Source organism: Neodiprion pinetum, chromosome 2 (genome assembly GCF_021155775.2).
Source record: "Neodiprion pinetum isolate iyNeoPine1 chromosome 2, iyNeoPine1.2, whole genome shotgun sequence".
In the NCBI taxonomy this organism is placed as follows: Eukaryota; Metazoa; Arthropoda; class Insecta; order Hymenoptera; family Diprionidae; genus Neodiprion; species Neodiprion pinetum.
Genome location: NC_060233.1, coordinates 12,910,324 through 12,927,725, shown reverse-complemented (window position 1 = coordinate 12,927,725; position 17,402 = coordinate 12,910,324). Strand labels below are relative to the sequence as shown.

The 17,402-nt window shown below is 36.7% G+C and overlaps 1 protein-coding gene across 4 annotated transcripts; it reads right to left on the bottom strand.

The window, feature by feature from the left end:
• Nucleotides 1–439: 439 nt before the first annotated feature.
• Nucleotides 440–17,083, bottom strand: LOC124212678 (Organic anion transporting polypeptide 30B). Of its 4 annotated transcripts, XR_006881717.2 has the most exons (16): nucleotides 16,636–17,082; nucleotides 7,461–7,720; nucleotides 6,734–6,928; nucleotides 6,082–6,135; nucleotides 5,745–5,850; nucleotides 5,432–5,648; nucleotides 5,215–5,358; nucleotides 4,894–5,109; nucleotides 4,696–4,803; nucleotides 4,019–4,255; nucleotides 3,362–3,904; nucleotides 3,063–3,252; nucleotides 2,468–2,656; nucleotides 2,234–2,385; nucleotides 1,826–2,168; nucleotides 440–1,482 (listed from the first exon to the last, which is right to left on the bottom strand). XR_006881717.2 is itself a non-coding variant. In XM_046613001.2 (15 exons), the coding sequence occupies exons 2-15, from the start codon at nucleotides 7,634–7,636 to the stop codon at nucleotides 1,876–1,878; spliced, it is 2,820 nt and encodes a 939-aa protein (XP_046468957.1). In that variant the 5' UTR covers nucleotides 7,637–7,720; nucleotides 16,636–17,083; the 3' UTR covers nucleotides 440–1,875. The 4 variants fall into 4 exon arrangements, 3 of the variants coding, with proteins under 3 accessions (XP_046468957.1, XP_068989509.1, XP_046468958.1); XM_046613001.2 differs by having other exon boundaries at nucleotides 440–2,168; nucleotides 16,636–17,083; XM_069133408.1 differs by lacking the exon at nucleotides 16,636–17,082 and adding an exon at nucleotides 16,245–16,263 and having other exon boundaries at nucleotides 440–2,168.
• Nucleotides 17,084–17,402: the final 319 nt, after the last annotated feature.

Here is a 17,402-nt window from a genome sequence, read left to right as displayed (position 1 = left end):
GCGTTGTTGTCATTACTTAATTCAACTAAAACAAACAGAAAGCACAATAATAATTTTCGTACCGTTACGTTGCATATTTAAGATCTTAATTAATGTACAAATATTTCATAATCGGAGATCAAGTTCAGATGCGCTGCATAAGTGAGTAAAATAAAATACAACGATATCAGATGAATAAGAAAAATGTCCAACTTGGAAGCATCTAGGATACGAATATACGCCACGTTATACAATTGCTGTTTTTGAGGTAAACGAGACCAAGGTGAATAGTAATCTCAACGCCCAAGAATAAAAAAGTATCAGATCATAATGTAATTACGTGCTTAAATTTATCATACAAAAATAAAACAAAAAATCATCTTCAAATTTTTCATAGCTTACCTCATAATTTTTTTGGAATTTTGTTTGTTTTTTTCCTTTGCTACTCTATATTGACTGATTTCTTTTATATAATTGTTTTTTTTTTTTTCTACTTCGAGAAAAGCTGTGATAGTACTTTCCTATAATTTTAAAAATAAATCACTGTTTAAGTTTCTTACAATTTAATGATATATTTCGTTTATGTTTTATATTATATAGACCTTTTTTAATTTTTTTTTTTTTTTTTTTTTTTTACGAGAGTTTGGTGCAGGTACCACAAAGGATATACTAAAACATAAACTGTATAACCTTGGTGCATTTTTTCAACACCTGTAAGAAACGCTCGTAACAAATGTCTTGTGTGTATATATATGTATATCGTATATGCGATATTCCATGTGATTTTGACCAGCTACCGATTTTGACCAGCTGCCTGCCGTATATTGACATAAAAATTCAAAATCAGAAGCGGAACGAAAATTGGTAAAAATAACGCGGATTAGCGCATATACCATGTGTGTGTCTATAAGAGTTAGATACGTCTTACTTCATTATTTAATCATTTTTCTAGTCTTATATTTCTTAAGGCAGGAATTTTTATATATGTACATATATCGAATATATAATCTTATATGTTCGACATATATATATATATACACATATGTATTTATGTACATTATCAATTTTATTTACGTTTTACGCGCGCTCATTGTATCTTCAATAGAGCAAAGATTCAGTATTCATAGGGGAAAAAAAAAAATATGTAGGCAGTTACACCTTTTCTTTTAATATTAGAATTCTTAGAAATTTTACGGGTTTATTGAAATACTTGTAAAAGGCGTTTTTTCTCTTCATGCGCGGGAAAATGGACAATTTTACGACTCTATTTCAGAGTTCAAGGAGATGAAACTTATAAACTTCGTCCATGCGTCAATTTGAAAAATTTATTTCTAGTGATATAGGTGCAAGTCTTTTTTTGCTCTTTCTTTTATATAAATTCATTTATATTGTAGAGGAGTGCGACATTAATTCATGAGAAATTATTCAGCAACTCTCCGCCAAGCGCCTTTCTTTTCAATATATAAATTAACGTTGGGGTCCTTCCACACGGTTTTTGAAATCCTGATGAGAATAGAAATAGCGATGGTTAAAAATACCAAACGACGTATTTTTAACATGGCTACTGTTTAAGTTTAATCTTGTTAAACATCATTTAATTCAATACCACCCGACTAGATATGTAGCTGCTTTGAACAAGACCTGTAAGGCTTGTGCAAAAAAAAAAATCTAAAAAATCATAGATCAGTATTTTTGCAAAAAATTTAGTCATACACGCGATAAAAAAAAAAATTAAAAGACGGAAAAAGAGAGAAACAGAAACACACACGCACACACAGTTACTTGGTATCATCATCTTAAAGAGCATACGTATGAAGAGAAATAAGAATAATTTCCACAAACTTACGCCATGTGAGAATTGTACATTCAAATTCAATATCCTAATGCCAGCCCTCATTAAACACTCGGATGAAGTTTTTCAGTACTGTCCGGCCGCTTGATCTCTACCTCCAAATCTTCTGTGGCAAGCGGAGCTTGCCTTGTGTCAGGAATGTCAAAAGGATCTTTTGTTTGAGGATTGTTGATGTCATTCGACGCTTCGGTGTGATTTGATGATTCCGTTTCCTCAAGATTTGTAGACTTTGTTGGCTCGGTGGGCGACGAAATCGAAGATGGCGTTGGCCCCTCGGTGCTTGGTGAAGTTGTGTCACCATCAGCAGTGTTCAAATGTTGCGGTCTTTCTTCAAACACTGCAAATACGGTAAATGGTAAAGGTTTTCTCTGGGGAAACGAATTCTCATCATTTGCTACTTACATTTGTCCAGGCTGATTATCGATCCGACAACTTCGTTGACTGTCAATGGTGGCGGATGTTCTTCGAGGTGTCTTCTCCTTCTCACTAGCCACCAATCGACCAAAAATAGTGCCAACGCCAGAATCTTTATACCGGCACAAAGTCCGACGTATCTGTAAAACATTGATAACAAAATTTAGTTCCTTCCGATTTCTTGCTTCATTCTACTTTGCACACGAATAAGAAAATAATCACCTGTATCTGAATTGTTCAATGTCATAAAGCAAACAACGGCCCCCTTTTTCACCGCAAGTACTTTTCCACAGAATGCACGTTGAATCTATCAAATTGCCAAACAATATAGGTGCTGGTATATACCCAAACAATCTGAAGATGACAAATTGCATTCCAAGAGCAAAGGACCGCTCCTCTTCAGAGACGGATCTGAAATGTAAGTCACAACTGTTGATACTTTCTTTAGATATTACAGGAAATTTATTGTCCCGTCTCTATTGCCATATTATGTGAATTTCAATAGAAGTTCAATGTCTAAAATTGTTTACTACATTTCCTTTAGAATTCAAGGTGCGGGTATGGCCGGTGCAAGAAGGCTCTGCACTGGCCAATCGGCTGATCGTATAGTCTCAGTTAAGTCTGTTTAACTATGCGAACATAAACGAACAGGAAACTCCGTGCAAGAAGTCATGTTTGTTCCGTTACATTTACTTGATATTGAGTGAAATGCCAGTTAAAATGAACTTTTATAATTGTATCCGAGCTTGATAGAGTAATATATTTTTTATTGCCAGATGGCATCTTTCGATATTTTAAAGTTTTCGCCACAACTTACCGTAATACGATCATTAATAAAGGCATCTGTGTTACAGCAACGATGAAGGTCATGAAGAATAATAGAATAAGAAACGGAAATATAGTCCTACAAGGCGAGGTGCATGGGCCAGCCGTAGCAACGGGAACAACAGTAACTTCAGCGAATTCCGGCGCAGCTGGTGGCACCATGCTGAGATTACCGTGAATGCCTGTATCGAAGGAGAAAAATTTGTTAACGCAACTGGGAAACAGGTCCATAAGAATTCGGGATTCAATTGAATTTATAGTAAAAAATAAAGCAATTCATTTCTAACTTACACGCGCAGTTGGTAAAGTTGGACTTTGAGCTGAATGCCGTGCAACCCGCGTGGCAGGGGCTAAAATAAGTCAAGCCATTGTTGCCACAAACTGGTTCAACGTCAGTCATTCGGCATTCGCACCCAAAGTTGCAGGCGGCAGTAAGATTAACTTGAAATGGTTCAGGCCCTTTGGTCGTGCTGTTAAAATAGGGTATGGTGGTGCCGGCCATTTTGACATTGTCACAGCCAAGGAAAAACAAAAGGCCGTAACAAACAAGGCAGATTATATTTGAGACTAGGACGAATTGAACAGCACCCTTAGGCCTCAGTTCCAAACGTTTCAGTAGACAGCCACCAAAGAATATGCCGATACAAGCACCGGGGATCGCGATTGAACCAGTGAATATGCTGGCCTGGCTTTTTCCCAAACTGAATTGCGTCTCTAAATACTTTGGCAGAAACACAACGAAGCCCGAAACTATTACCAGCTCCATGCAGGCACCAAGACATGTCACCACGTAAACAGGATTGCACACCAGTCTCCACATGCTCCGTGGAATGTCTGTCAAAGTGAATTATTAAAAATACATGAGAAATATCGAAGAACAAGTAATGTCGTTGTGAGGAGAAAATCAAGAAAATGATTGCAATAGGTCGATAGCATTCATCATCGTACCTTTGACGTCTTTGCCATAAGCGGTATTGTCAGAGGTTTGTTCCTTCATGGGTTCTTTGTTCTGCTCTTTCTCCTTTGCTGTTATTGGCTTGCTCTTTTCAATTATCCGAATTTTCTCTTTCTCACGTTGTAAAGTTTTCGGAAAACTGAAAAACGGCACTGCCACTAATACCAGCAGCAAACCGCAGAGTAAAAATCCACCCCACCACATTCCAACCCATCTATGATCGCCTGGATCTGTGGATAATTTGAGAACAATTTAAAATGACTCGCATTTTATATCTGACATCTTACATCCAAGTCTCAATTTAATCTCAGGTCTCAAGATTCGACTCTCAAATCTAAATCTTATTTCATCTTAATTATTAAGCCTTGATAAGGATTAAGTACTAAGTATTAACATAAGTGTAAGTATTAAGTATTGCAACTTAAATACTAAGTGTTAAGTCATATTCAGATGAAAGAAATATCATCTTACCCAGAAAAGAATACGGGCGATGGAATTATTTTCATATAACAAGCGTTTATTTTGAGGTATGAACTGAATATAACTGGTGAACATATTTTCTAGTTCATTAAGTTAAAAAACGACGCTGTCAAATTGCAAAAAATTTTCAAGATTGAACGTCCGTATATCCCTGTGTACCTGAAATAGTAGTATACAACTGAAGGCTCACCTATGCTGATGATAGTTCCGGCGAACGAATCCATGTGAAAAGACAATAAATAAGCACCGAGAAGAAATCCAAGAACAGGTCCAAAAGCTGCCATACTGTACATGCAGCCTGGAAATTCGTAACAAAATTGATTTTCCGGTTAATTCAAAACAGGCCACCTTCTCAAATTTGTCTGGAATAAGATCGATTAATACTAACCGATGTACAAAGAGGCACTCTCCGGCCTGACGTGATCATCAATGTAAGTTGTTCCGAGAGTGAACAAAGGTGAACCACCACAACCAAGAAGCAATTGCGCAAGTACGAAAAGCATCACCGGACCAGCGGTAGAAGGAGACCCTTGTATGCAGTTGTCACCGCGAAGATTATTGTGTGGGGCTAAAGGCGGCGATGATAAACCGGTAGAAAGTCGGCCTAAATCCAAGCATAAATTTTTATTTCAATTATAAATTGAATATCGGTTTCTCAGGATTGAATTCTTGCAATAGGTCAGATTGGACCATTCGGTCAACCACTCACCTAAGCCCATGTCTTGTTCGCGCAGCGATACACCACGGCATATGTTATCTGAACTTGAGTTATTCGATGCTGTACCTAAGTTAGGTTCGGCTGTGAAATGAGGCACCATAAAAATCATTGAGCCAATGCCCATTATCACGGCGCCTGAAACAACAAAGAACTGTTAAGGCTAGACTGATAATGATTGACCGACAAGGAAAGATGGTCAATTACTTACCAATTGCTATCCAAACAGGAATATGCCGTCGGCTGCCTAAATAGCTTACAAATATCACCGTTATTACATTGCCAATTTCGTATGAACTGGCGATCAGACCTGAGAGGCTTGACGGTATCTCAAATCTTTTCTCTATTGTTGTTATTACAGAATTAATGTAACCAGAGCTAAGTGCCTGCTGCAGCGTAACAAGGAATGACAGAAGGAATACGAACACCTGGAAGTAAGGGAAAAAAATTTGCAATCGGTAAAATTATTGTGCATGATGTCGCAATTCAAAGATACACAGTTTTGAGAACTTAATTATTCTTACCTTTATCCCTGCGAATCTTTGTATAAAAATTGGCCTGCATGTTAAAATTCCACAGTCCTTTGAATCTGGATTAATCGGTGGTGTCTGCGCTCTTTCCTTTTCAGTCCTGTATCAACCAAAATTTTTGTATAATAGAATGCGTACTCGCAAAACCTCAGGACCCTTGAATTGCTCGATTATTTTTGATATTGCATAAAGAAAATAAGAATAAAAACAAATTAAAACAGAGCTAGAAAGATGTTTTCTCATTTCCCAACTATCCTTACAAGTTTTAAACGGAGATATTTGATTAAAAAAAAAAAAAAATTGAGGGAGTTTTTGGTGTGCATTGTTTTACCTGTCGACCATGGAAGCACTGGGATTCCTGCTGTGACATTTGATGATGAAATCTCTGCAAAATGCATAACAAAAACCACAAAGCGTGAATAATAGCAAAGTGCGTTCCGTGTGTATATAATTAAGAAATTGCCAAAACGATTAGAAGCGTGTTGTTTACTGAACAAGTGCTATCGCTGAATATCAAAATTCTCTGTTTACTCTTCGTGCGCAATGCGTAAACAGTTTCGTTAATCGCTGTCTCATTTTAATTACAGTAATAAGTCTAGCTGAACATAGCATTGGCAATTTGACCAATCGCGATTTCGACTATTGTGATTCGATTTCAAAGTTTCGTTTAATATTTAACTGTGTCATGGTCAAGTTGTAGATTAGTCCATGAAGAACAGAAGCTAATCTTCTGACAATGAGCCAATAAATATCGACGTTGTGCAAGCCTCTAATTGTGGGAATGTGCTGTCTGCAGTATAATGCGCGTTTCAGCCTTTCACTTGAATTGAAACACGGTTCTATTTGTGATTGCCAATAATATGTAATCATTAGTATTAGGGAAAAATCTATTGGGCGAAGCTGCAAAAACATTCGCAAACTCATTTGGCGCATGGAGCGGCGAAGGCTTCCCATTCCCAAATAAGTTTGTAACTGGGAATCACCTGTGATCAACAATACCGGAACTTGGATTCCTACTGTGACACCTGATCACTGTGTCATGTGTCAGTCTACTGCTGCTTGGCTGTGACAAATCCGCGTCTTCTCCAGCAGCCGTGCTTTCGGCGTAGAGCCCAGTCATCGCGTACATGCTTTCGTTTCTCCTGTGACCCGTGTGATAGTTGCTGCCAGATTCGGACCTTGAAAAATAAAATCAAGAACTTGATTTTGGCACCGAATTAAACGTAAAAAAAGTAAAGCATGAGCACAGGGAAATTTCATTTTCAAGTGAAGCATTTCATCCCAATACACTCAGTGTGCATACAAAAATTTTAGTTTTACTCAACCGGCGGGAAATTTAAATGATCAAAAATCGAACGGTTATCATACGGCGGGAAATTAAAAAATTACAAAGTTTTGCAGTGCCTGTTTTTTGTATTATTATTGTAATGCTTCATTTCCAGGAGATTTGTTACGGTAACGATAAGTTTTAGATCAATTACGAATAAGAAAACCCAGCGTACTACAAAAATATTAGGTTTACTCATCTGGCGGGAAATTTGAATGTTTAAAAATCGAACTGTTATCATACGGCGGGAAATTCAAAATTGCAAAGTTTTCACTACCTGTTTTTTGTATTATTATTGTAGTGTTTTATTTCCAGGAGATTTGCTAAGCTAACGATAATTTTTAGATGAATTGCGTAAAATTGTTTGTAGATAATAAATTCACCTTTTGTGACCACTTTCTGACCGTTTATGGCCAAGAGCACTTGATATGCTTTCGTTTCTTTTGTGGCCACTTTCCGTACGTTTGTGGCCAATAAAGCCACCGCCGGATTCGGTGCGTTTGTGACCGAACATGCTGGAACTGGATCCATTTCTTTTGTGCCCGCTAGTAGACGCCATCTTTGATTGCAGGTTCGTCTCTGAGGACGTTCTGGTTTCGTGCTTTCAACTACGGTGAGACCAGCATCACTCCATCGTCATATTCTGTGTCGTAAAAAGAAAAGGTTACGATTAAAATTGAGTCGCAAACAATCCAGAGATTGACAACTTTCGCTGCCGCTGGTAGCAGCAGGAAGTTGTGATAGCGCGCGGTGTAGGGAAAAGAAGAAAAAAAGCTAAACATGCCAAAATTGGACACACTGGTACAATTTTGTTACAGATTTCAAGGCTGAAGTGTAGACCACAAATCTGACCATGATCTGAATCCCAGAACGATGCAAGTGTCGGAACTTACTGTTACGCTGCATGTGATTTATCACGCCTTCGTTAGACCAGAAGACAAAGAATTGGATTTGCAACATCAGTGCACTTTGCATTAATTAGAAAGTGTCGCATACAAACTGTTCATTCCAGAGTTCATTCTATGATTAGTGGTATATAATAACTGAAGATAGTTTTACATGACGATTGATAAATCCCTCTTTTTTTTTCTTTCAACATTTTTTTATCCATCAATTTATCAAATTGTTTACACACAAGAATTTAATAGGGCTAGTCTTTCATTTTAGATCAATATAGAATACGAAATTTTCAACACGAGTATAGAAAAATTTAATACAATTGAAGAATGAAAAGCAAAACAAGGCGTTTGATTTTATATTTTCTGAAATTGGCGAGTTCAATTCCGTATACTTTTTTATTGCGAGGTTCATAAAATAACATGTTCAGTATTAACTGTTGTATCTTGTATTATAATGTAAATATTTATCGGGGTTACGTTACACGATGATAATTCTTCCGTGTCCTCGCTGCTTTGCTTGCAGCTGCTCATGGTTTGTATATTTCTTCATCATCGTTTTTATCACTCAGCAACGACTTACAAGTTAGTTTACGAAAGATAAGATAGTCATTCCGTATTATAAGGTCTGGCACCAAATTAAGCACAATCATTACCATGAGCCACGAGCTTTTTATTTTACCTAATAATGTACCTATTTATTGATCGTCAAGTTTATAAAGTTTGCTGCTGAATAAAATCGCGACTCTTAATAATTACGTTAAAAGTGGTACGGATGAAGTAGAGTTTAGAAATTCGTTTCGGACGATCTCTGCAATAAAGTCTGAATTCACCCACGTTATGAGCTCAGATCCATCGAAATTAGACAAACCATAAAATTTTATAAACATTCAAAAGATAATATCAACCAAACGTGACTGTTAATTGAAAAAGACAAAAAAAAAAAAAAAAACGAAGAGATTCATTCAATAAAAATCGATACCATCAACCTGAGTTCTTTCACTTTATCAACCTTGATTCAGCTATTATTCTGTTCTATGTGGCGCGTTTTACATAGGCAATGAGCGAATACTTTTCTCAAAGTTATCGAAGGTTGCGGTATAGGTAATGCCAACACCCTCGTCACCCACCGACATCAGAAAAGTGGAACTCGTCAATGCGTCGACCTCGCAGGCATTGTAACCGCTACACTGTACCGTAATACGTATAGCAATCATTCACTGTCTCTGCACCATAAACACGAATACGTAGAGCCAAAAATTAGAAAGTTGCTTTCGGCGAACGATCTAGACTCCCGGCTGTATTGTTACGAACGCTCTGTTGGCGGATTGTATCCTTGAGAAATTTTTCAGCTGCCTACTCTATGCCAAATTATAACCAGATTGAAGTTATTAAACTTAATGTGACGAAATATTGTAACTAAAATCATTGTTTTGAAAATTTAGAACGACTTTAAAGGAGTTTCATTTCCAAATTCTAAATACACGTTAATTTTTAAAATTGGATTACTCGATTTAAGACGATCCTACAGTTGCGATATAATGATTTTTTTTCTAAAAATGAATCGTTACATTAACGTTACGAACTTCACTCTCCCATATTGTACACACCTATAATGCGTGATAGTCGCACCTTATTCGTACGAAGATGATGTATTTTTATTTCTATTCGATCGGTTGTTAAATCCGCCATTTGTCTCCTCAAGCACGAAAGTCATCGTGTCCTTATTTTGACTTTATGATATCATCGCACGTATATAGTATGAGGTCATTTACATACCGCACGAATAACAGTATTGCAAAGTTGAAGCAACACTGGGCATTGAAAAATTTCGATGAGTATCTCAAGTAATTTTCTTCTTGGTATTCGTTGAGACAATTATAAAAATCGAGAAATTACTGTCTTTGAAAGGTACACCTAGTTTAAATTAGATGTTTCCAGTTTTATTATGTTCTCAAACCGAAGGTATATTTATATATTTATTAAACTGTAAAGTTAAAAAATTTTAAAAATCATTTATATCATCGAGTGGAAAAATGAAAAATTGGTGTGCGTGACGTTGTTTACCATTTTTTTCTCCAAAATTCCAATGAAGCACTTTAAGGTCGAAAGTATCTGCTAAAACTCGGCGTAGGCTTGCTGATATCGTGTGTGTGTGTGTGTGTGTGTATAGCTATGCATGCAATAGGCGAATTATCCACATATCGATCCGTGTTGCCGGTTTGCCCTTGATTTTATATCCATGAAAATTTGAACAAGGCTTTTGGTCTCGCTATATGAACATCCTATACAAGCATTATAAAAGACATTCGATAGGTGGTTACTGACGGACTGAATTCCTGCCTGCAATACCTTGCCACGTGTTGCTATATACCACACTACGGATATTCAGTCTCCAATAGGTACGGACACATGTGTATGAACAACCAGAAGCGCGCTAGTCGCGCGCACGTGCGAAATACATTATTCTATATACAAAGTCCGCGAAAATGGATCGAAACGTTCGATATCTAAGCAGATATGTGTATATTATATAAGTAAAATATTTAATCGAAAAAGTGGTATGCCTTGCCCTTTGTACAATTATTACGACGACGATTATCTTTCAAACCTTTCAATAATATCATACGTCGGTAAATCCGACACCCGTCGTAAAAAAATTTCAAGAAAGTATGAATTGAAGAGCTACTTATAAGCTCTGGAAACCAACAAATAACAACTTTTGAGCTTGCCTCCGTTGCGAGACAATCAATTTTGAAGAATGGGTCGACCACGCTACCGTAAAACTACCCCCCCCCCCCCCCCATAAGTCGAAAAAAAAATTGAGACCCTTATTTTTGATAATATAGAAATTAAGAGCTAATCAGAAGCTTCCAATATTCGTTGAGATCAATTTCCTAGAAAACTACCCCTAAGAAGATATTTATCCCTTAAAAAAGTAGAGCAAGAAAAAAAATGTTTTACCCGAAATCCGAGACTGTCTTTTCTGACCATCTAAGAACTTTAAGATCCTTTAAATGAGATTTTTAAGAACTACCCTTAAAATTTATCGCAACAAATTTTTATTTACGGCAAAATGTTCAGCGATTCAAGAATTGACGGGATACTAATCGATTGATTTTTTAACTGATCCCCCTATACCCACCATTATTGATTTGTCATCAACAATTATACAGCGCACCTTTAAAAACTTATCGCAGCAGATTCTCATTTACGGTAAAATGTGTGTGTGAAAAATTATAATTATAATAGTTGAGCAATTTCAATACGTTACTTACGTTCACTATGTGAAGTTTGTAGTTTCGAATCTGTTATTCTAATTGAAGCGTTAGTTGCTCAAGATTCTTTTATATTATTAACGTACTTGACTTCTGTTACATGTATATTATACAATTTTTCATTACGAGTTGCGTGTTAGCCATATCTTACCACGTGGAGGTTGATGCAAGTACAACTCGTATCGTTTCGTACTTAGCATATCTGAACTGGTTAATCAAGTAGCATCCGTAAGAAAAACCGAATCTATATATCAGTGTTGTGTGCACAAATAAGTGGAATAACAAAAAAAAAGTTGATTGAGTTCTAGTATCTGCTTGCAAACAATTTATTCTGAGTTTTTGTATTGTCTGGATTTAAAGTTTGGAAACAGAATATGATGCCTGTATTAAGTATGCAATCGAGAAATTTATTTCTTGAAATTCCGTTATTTTTCAGTTAAAACTCTGACGGTTCCCGTAAATTATGAGTAAGAAGCGATTCACGCAACATAGTTATTAACGAGACTGTGACTTAAACAAAAATTAGTTGCCCGAAATTTGTATTGTAAATAACAGGCCAAATTGTTATTATTGGGATTCACACATTCAAATATAAATGAGAATTTGAATTTCAATCTCTTCGATGATTAACGATTTCAAGTGTTTTAAGTTTACAATAACAAACTAATTCTCAGATCATTTGGAACGAGCGATCGTTACAGCCAAAAAAGAAGCTCAACACTCACACATAGGTTTCCTAAAAAAAGGTTCAACACCAGGAATACTCTACGCTTGAAAGGTTAAAGAAAAATAAAAATAAACTTTTCAAATACATACAAAACACCTAATTCGACTTCGTCATGAAATATTTTAAAAAAGAAATACTTAGCGCCTGCACGCAGGCCACCCAATAATCTCGGTGTCACGTGTTGACGCGTTTTGGCGGGAACGGTCTGCAGCCAGCGGTGATGAAAATAATCGACACCTGACAATATGAAAATAAACCTACACGATGTTGAAAAAAAGACATACGAATACCGAAAATGACAAGACGAATGATGAACAGTAGGTGAACTATTCGCGACATGAATCCGACCTACCAAAGAATCCGCATGGCAGAATTATAAGCGGTTGCTACTATCTGGTTCCACCACCTTCTTACCGCACTGCGCATGAGATACTTATAGATATGTGTAGAGGTGTGACTCGTATATGGGGCATTCCACGTCAATTCAACCTGGGTTTTACCCTTGACCTCTTAGACGTGGCGCGCGATTTTTTATATGATTGTTCTCAGTTTGAAAGAAACTCGGTTTCTTTTTTTTTTTTTTCCCTACTCAATTCGAATTTTCTACAATTTTTAGAAACGATTTTATCGACCGACCAAAAGTAAAATTTTGAAAAAATTATGAAAAATCCTGCGTCAGATATACAAATTTTCAAGCTTGGACCCGGAGCGGGCCGATTTTCCCCTTCTTACTGTTTACAAACTGGGAACAGTGGCTCACTATTCTTTTTGAAATAAAAACTGAAACGACTTTTCTTCCAATAGAAATTTTATGTGGCTATGATCAACGTATCGTTTGTTTCTCCTGTCACTTGCGTGGCTAGTCATTGGCACGTATAAGATTGGCTTAGAAAGGAAACTCGTTCCAGTTTTGATTCCAAAAAAATAGCGAGCCGGTGGGAAGCCAATAATGAACATTGCTGTACATATTTTCTATTTCCGGGTCTGTTATTATGCAATGGGTTCGCTTTACTTTTGGTAAGTATTCAATGAGAAAAACTGTTGACTTACAATGGTGTTCACTTCTGCAACAACTCGTATTTACGCGTTATAGTTTAATTAAGTGGCCGTTCGCGTAGGAGGTTTTAATTCTATCTTGAAATAACGGTACCACATGCAGCATAAAACTCCTCGTCTCCCTTCGCTATTGCGTACAAGTCTTACACACCTTTAAACAGTCATGTGTTCCAGCTGAAATGCTTTTGCTCCGATCTTACGATGACTTTCGAATTCCACTGTTCTCGTTTTCTCATAATATACTAGCACTTTGACTGAGAATGAAAAACGCTTTTCTTTTTATTTCTAAAGCTCCGATTCACTCTAAAAGTTCCCAAATCACATAATTTTTAAGAATTCCTAGTTCCAGGGCATATCAGAAAAATCTGTATTCGGGGATTTACATTCTTTCTGAGATAAAAATTGCCAACTCAAAATATATAACGATGAGAAGTTACATGGCGCAGAAAAACGGGATCGACATATTTAATGCATACTTTATGTTTGACCTATTTTGTGTTCGGTCTGTGGCTCCCAAGCCACTTTACCCGGAGGTCAATGGCATCGAGATGATTCATTTATGCGTTATACGGATACCTATATGGATATTTGTGGATGTGTGAAATAGCTGTACAACAAATTTGGCCTAACGTAAAATCCAGTTACTTTTCAATTATTTGTTAAACATTTAGGAACATGTATTGTAATGGAAAATAATTTATGCGGGGATTGTAAGTTGTAAATATTCTTCGCCAGCGATCCCGTAAACTAATTTAACACCTTCAAGTTTCCAACGTTACTCTATGCCCATCAAGCCGTGCGATTCGGACGGTATAACGGATAATGTGGAGTGAACTACACTTGAAATTTGTCTAATGTGGAATTCCGTACGTGGGATCTGTTAAGAATGGGAAAAACGATACCGTAATTGTTATAATACATTTTGCTTTGAAGTTAGCTCACTGGAATCGATATATTTGCTTGTAGCTCACAGATAGGAAGGCAATGAAGAATGAATTCATCACTCGAAATAACGTTCGGAAAAAAACTTATCCACTTTAATTAGGTAAGTAAGCTGTAAAATATTCCAATATTTTAATGCCTGGCGTGCCATATTTGGCAAAACAGCTTTTAGTTTTTTGAATATGTTCATAGACATCAATAAGGAAATTTCCAATAATTGCCACAAGCTGGGCAACGAAAAGAAACTTCAGGACCGTGCGGAAATTCGTATTCAAAATTTAATAAAAAATGTATTTACTTAACTACGAGAATTAAAAGAGTTTTTCTAAACGGCCGTGTTTCGCATATTTTGACCCAGAATAATATTTCGCAGAAGAAATTTTTCTTTTATTCAACCGAAGCGGATGACGGACTTGAAGGATTGATAAACACTTTCTGGCATTACTTAATATTAATTTTTGTCATTTCTCTTTCCGTCAGATTTTGCAAATTCTATAATTGGGAAATTTCAGACGCACGCCGGGCTTGATAACAATTTTTCGATAACCTCGGTATTTAGCCAATTTTATAGGATTGTCTGAAATTCAGTAAATCATAATACAGCAAACATACTTATATTTTGCAAACTAAACTACAAATTATTCTTCAAAATTGTTTTGAAGTTGTGCTAATTTTCAAAAGTTTCAGACCTGAATTAATTTCAGGATTTCGATGATGATGAAAAATTTAGTTTTCTCAAAAACATTGATTATGATTAGGTATCTAAGATATGAAAGTTGATCCTACGATCATTAATTTAAAACCCACTAGAAAAATCAATTTACATATGACTGATTCACTTATAAGTATCTGTTTCATAAGTTGAAATCTTTGAAACAAAATATTTTTGCATAAATCTTCAACATTTAAAGAATAAGCCAATTGTCCAGGTTTTCACGTTTGAATTACCTTTTTTTAATTATAAGGTAATCTTCAAGCTTGATAATAAAATTAGAAAAAATACCATACCTAACGATGAAAAATTCACCGATATAAACCGGCGAGAACTAATTTTGTTGCCGATTCACGTGTATACCTAATGTGATACGAAAGTAGTTAAACACTACCGATAAGTTTGGAAGCAGCGAAGAATAAAACGACGAACGGGGAAATTCGACATGCGGAGATATCTGGCTCAAATGTTGTCATATTGCATGTAAATATGGATATAATGATCGTGTGCACTTCAATGAATCATCGACGTTAAACGCGCACTTACATCTTCAGATGTATAACACACATGCGTGTAAGTGAAAACGTCACATAATATTACGAACACAATTACAATTGTAATTAGCGTGTAAGAGGGATATTATTTTTCCGATCTTGGCACAGAGTTGTTTAATTAGAGATCAAAAAATCAAACAATGACGATATTGGTCGAAGGAAGAATGATTGGCCAATTTTCAGCCTCCAACCCTGTTGTTGACTGCACAAATCCTTCGGCTCTAAATATACTCTAAATACCACAATTAACCGCCAATCAAGGCCCAAGCTGGCTGGCCTGGCCACATCATCGATGCTGTTATGCAAATACATGCAGCAATTGAAATTACGTGTTCTCGTCTGGTCTGACTTGTTATTTTCTCATTGTATTTGACAATCGCGATAAGTGACACCATTTATTCAGCCTAATTCACAGAATCGCGAAAAAATGTTTTTGCAATGGGAAAAAAAGTCGCAGAAATTTACTATGAATCATAATTTTGTAAATCTTTCTGTATACTTTTTTTCCCACATCTATGCGTTGGACCGTTTCTTGATTGGCTTTACACAATAAACGCATTTCAATAATTATTTTTATTACGATTTTCATCATTTTTCAAATTCAACTCTCGTTGTTTTGAAAGATCTTTGCCTTTTAGTAGCTAACAACTTTCAAGAATTTTGTCACATAATATTTGCTTTAGACGTTTTCTTCAGATTTCAGTAAAATAAGAAAAAGGAAAAGAAAACAAAAAAAAACAAACAAACACGTAGCTAATCATGCTGAAGAAAATTTGAGTTTTGTTCTTCGACAAGTTGAACTTGAAAATACGTAATATTTGTGGCGCAGATCTGAAACATTGTCCATCTATTTTGATGCCTGTGTATTCTACAAACAACGATAACACTAAACAAATTTGATATGAAGATTCCCTTAGAATTGTTTCTCTTTCTTTAGAGCGAAACCGAAATCTGACTGACAAGAAGTGTTATTGGAAAACCAATTAATTTCAATTCATTCACCGTTCCTTGAAATTGTTTTTCTTGACAGGATCAGCTGCTGGACTTTAAAACTCGATCGGGGATAGAAATTTCGATTACACAGAGAAGCAGGGAAGGAAGCTAGTCAACTTTTAATCCAATCCAAGGATACAGTTAGCTGGCTGTTCTGGATATTCCGAACTCTTTGTCGATCGTACTGTACATGCCGCACACAATCCAGACACGTTCGATCGTAGAGACAGAGAGAGAAAGAGAGACAGAAGGGGGAGAGAGAGAGAGAGAGAAAGAGAGAGAGAGATACAAGAAACGGGAATTTCATCCAAGGTTAAAAGAATAAGATGGGATAGGGCCGTTTAGTTCAAAATATTGGCATTCAATTAGGAATTATTGTTCGTAGCAAAGACTCACTCACCATCAAAGAACAGAGGCCAGCGCAGATGCCTTGAGGGTTCCTTTGTGTGGGAGGAGAGAAACTGCCGATTGTCCCGTTCCGAAGGTAAACACAAACGCATAAAATAGTAGAAGAAAAAAAAACCGATTAGGGATAAACGGGAGAGAAAAACCGAGAAATAAGCGAGAGGAGAGAAGGAATTACGGATTATCACCACACCGAGGACACGGGACGAGGTATCACAAACTGGCCGCGGGCATTAGGCACAAATGACAAAAATGCCAGGATATTTAGATGCTGCACGAGACGCGGCGGACGATAACGATGCGAATTTCGGTGCGCAAACTACAGTGTAACACTTCCGCATCATTTGGACTTCCCATCGGCACCGTCAAAGTTCAGAGACGTAGACCGACCAGCTGTGTTTTTGCTTTGACCATAGACTTATAGCTATGGCTTTGACGGTATGTCGCCTGCCTGCCTGCCTCCCTGACTGCGTCTCGAGCTCTGCGCATGCGCAATTTTGACTTTATCACCATGCCACTTCGCGGCTCCTGCTGCCATCTCTGCGGTTCATCCGACGGTCCTTTCATTATCGGCAGAGTTATTTTTAGGCTATATGTGCAGTTTTGGAAGTTGTATAATCCGGAGTACCTCACTACACTGTTTTTGGGTCATGTTTACATCAGGAGATGTAAAGTACGGTTCACGTTCTCACGTGGCGTAATAGTTTACTTTTTTTTTTTGCAGTGATTATTACGTCTTATGAATCTTTTTATTCGTGAAGC

Excerpts from the sequence above, each read along its gene's own strand:
- LOC124212678 (XM_046613001.2), bottom strand. The coding sequence starts at position 7,636 with ATGGCGTCTACTAGCGGGCACAAAAGAAATGGATCCAGTTCCAGCATG. Across the intron at positions 6,136-6,733 it reads TCCGGTATTGTTGATCACAG|AGATTTCATCATCAAATGTC; the intron begins GTGATTCCCAGT and ends TGCATTTTGCAG. Across the intron at positions 2,169-2,233 it reads GATAATCAGCCTGGACAAAT|TGTTTGAAGAAAGACCGCAA; the intron begins GTAAGTAGCAAA and ends CCGTATTTGCAG.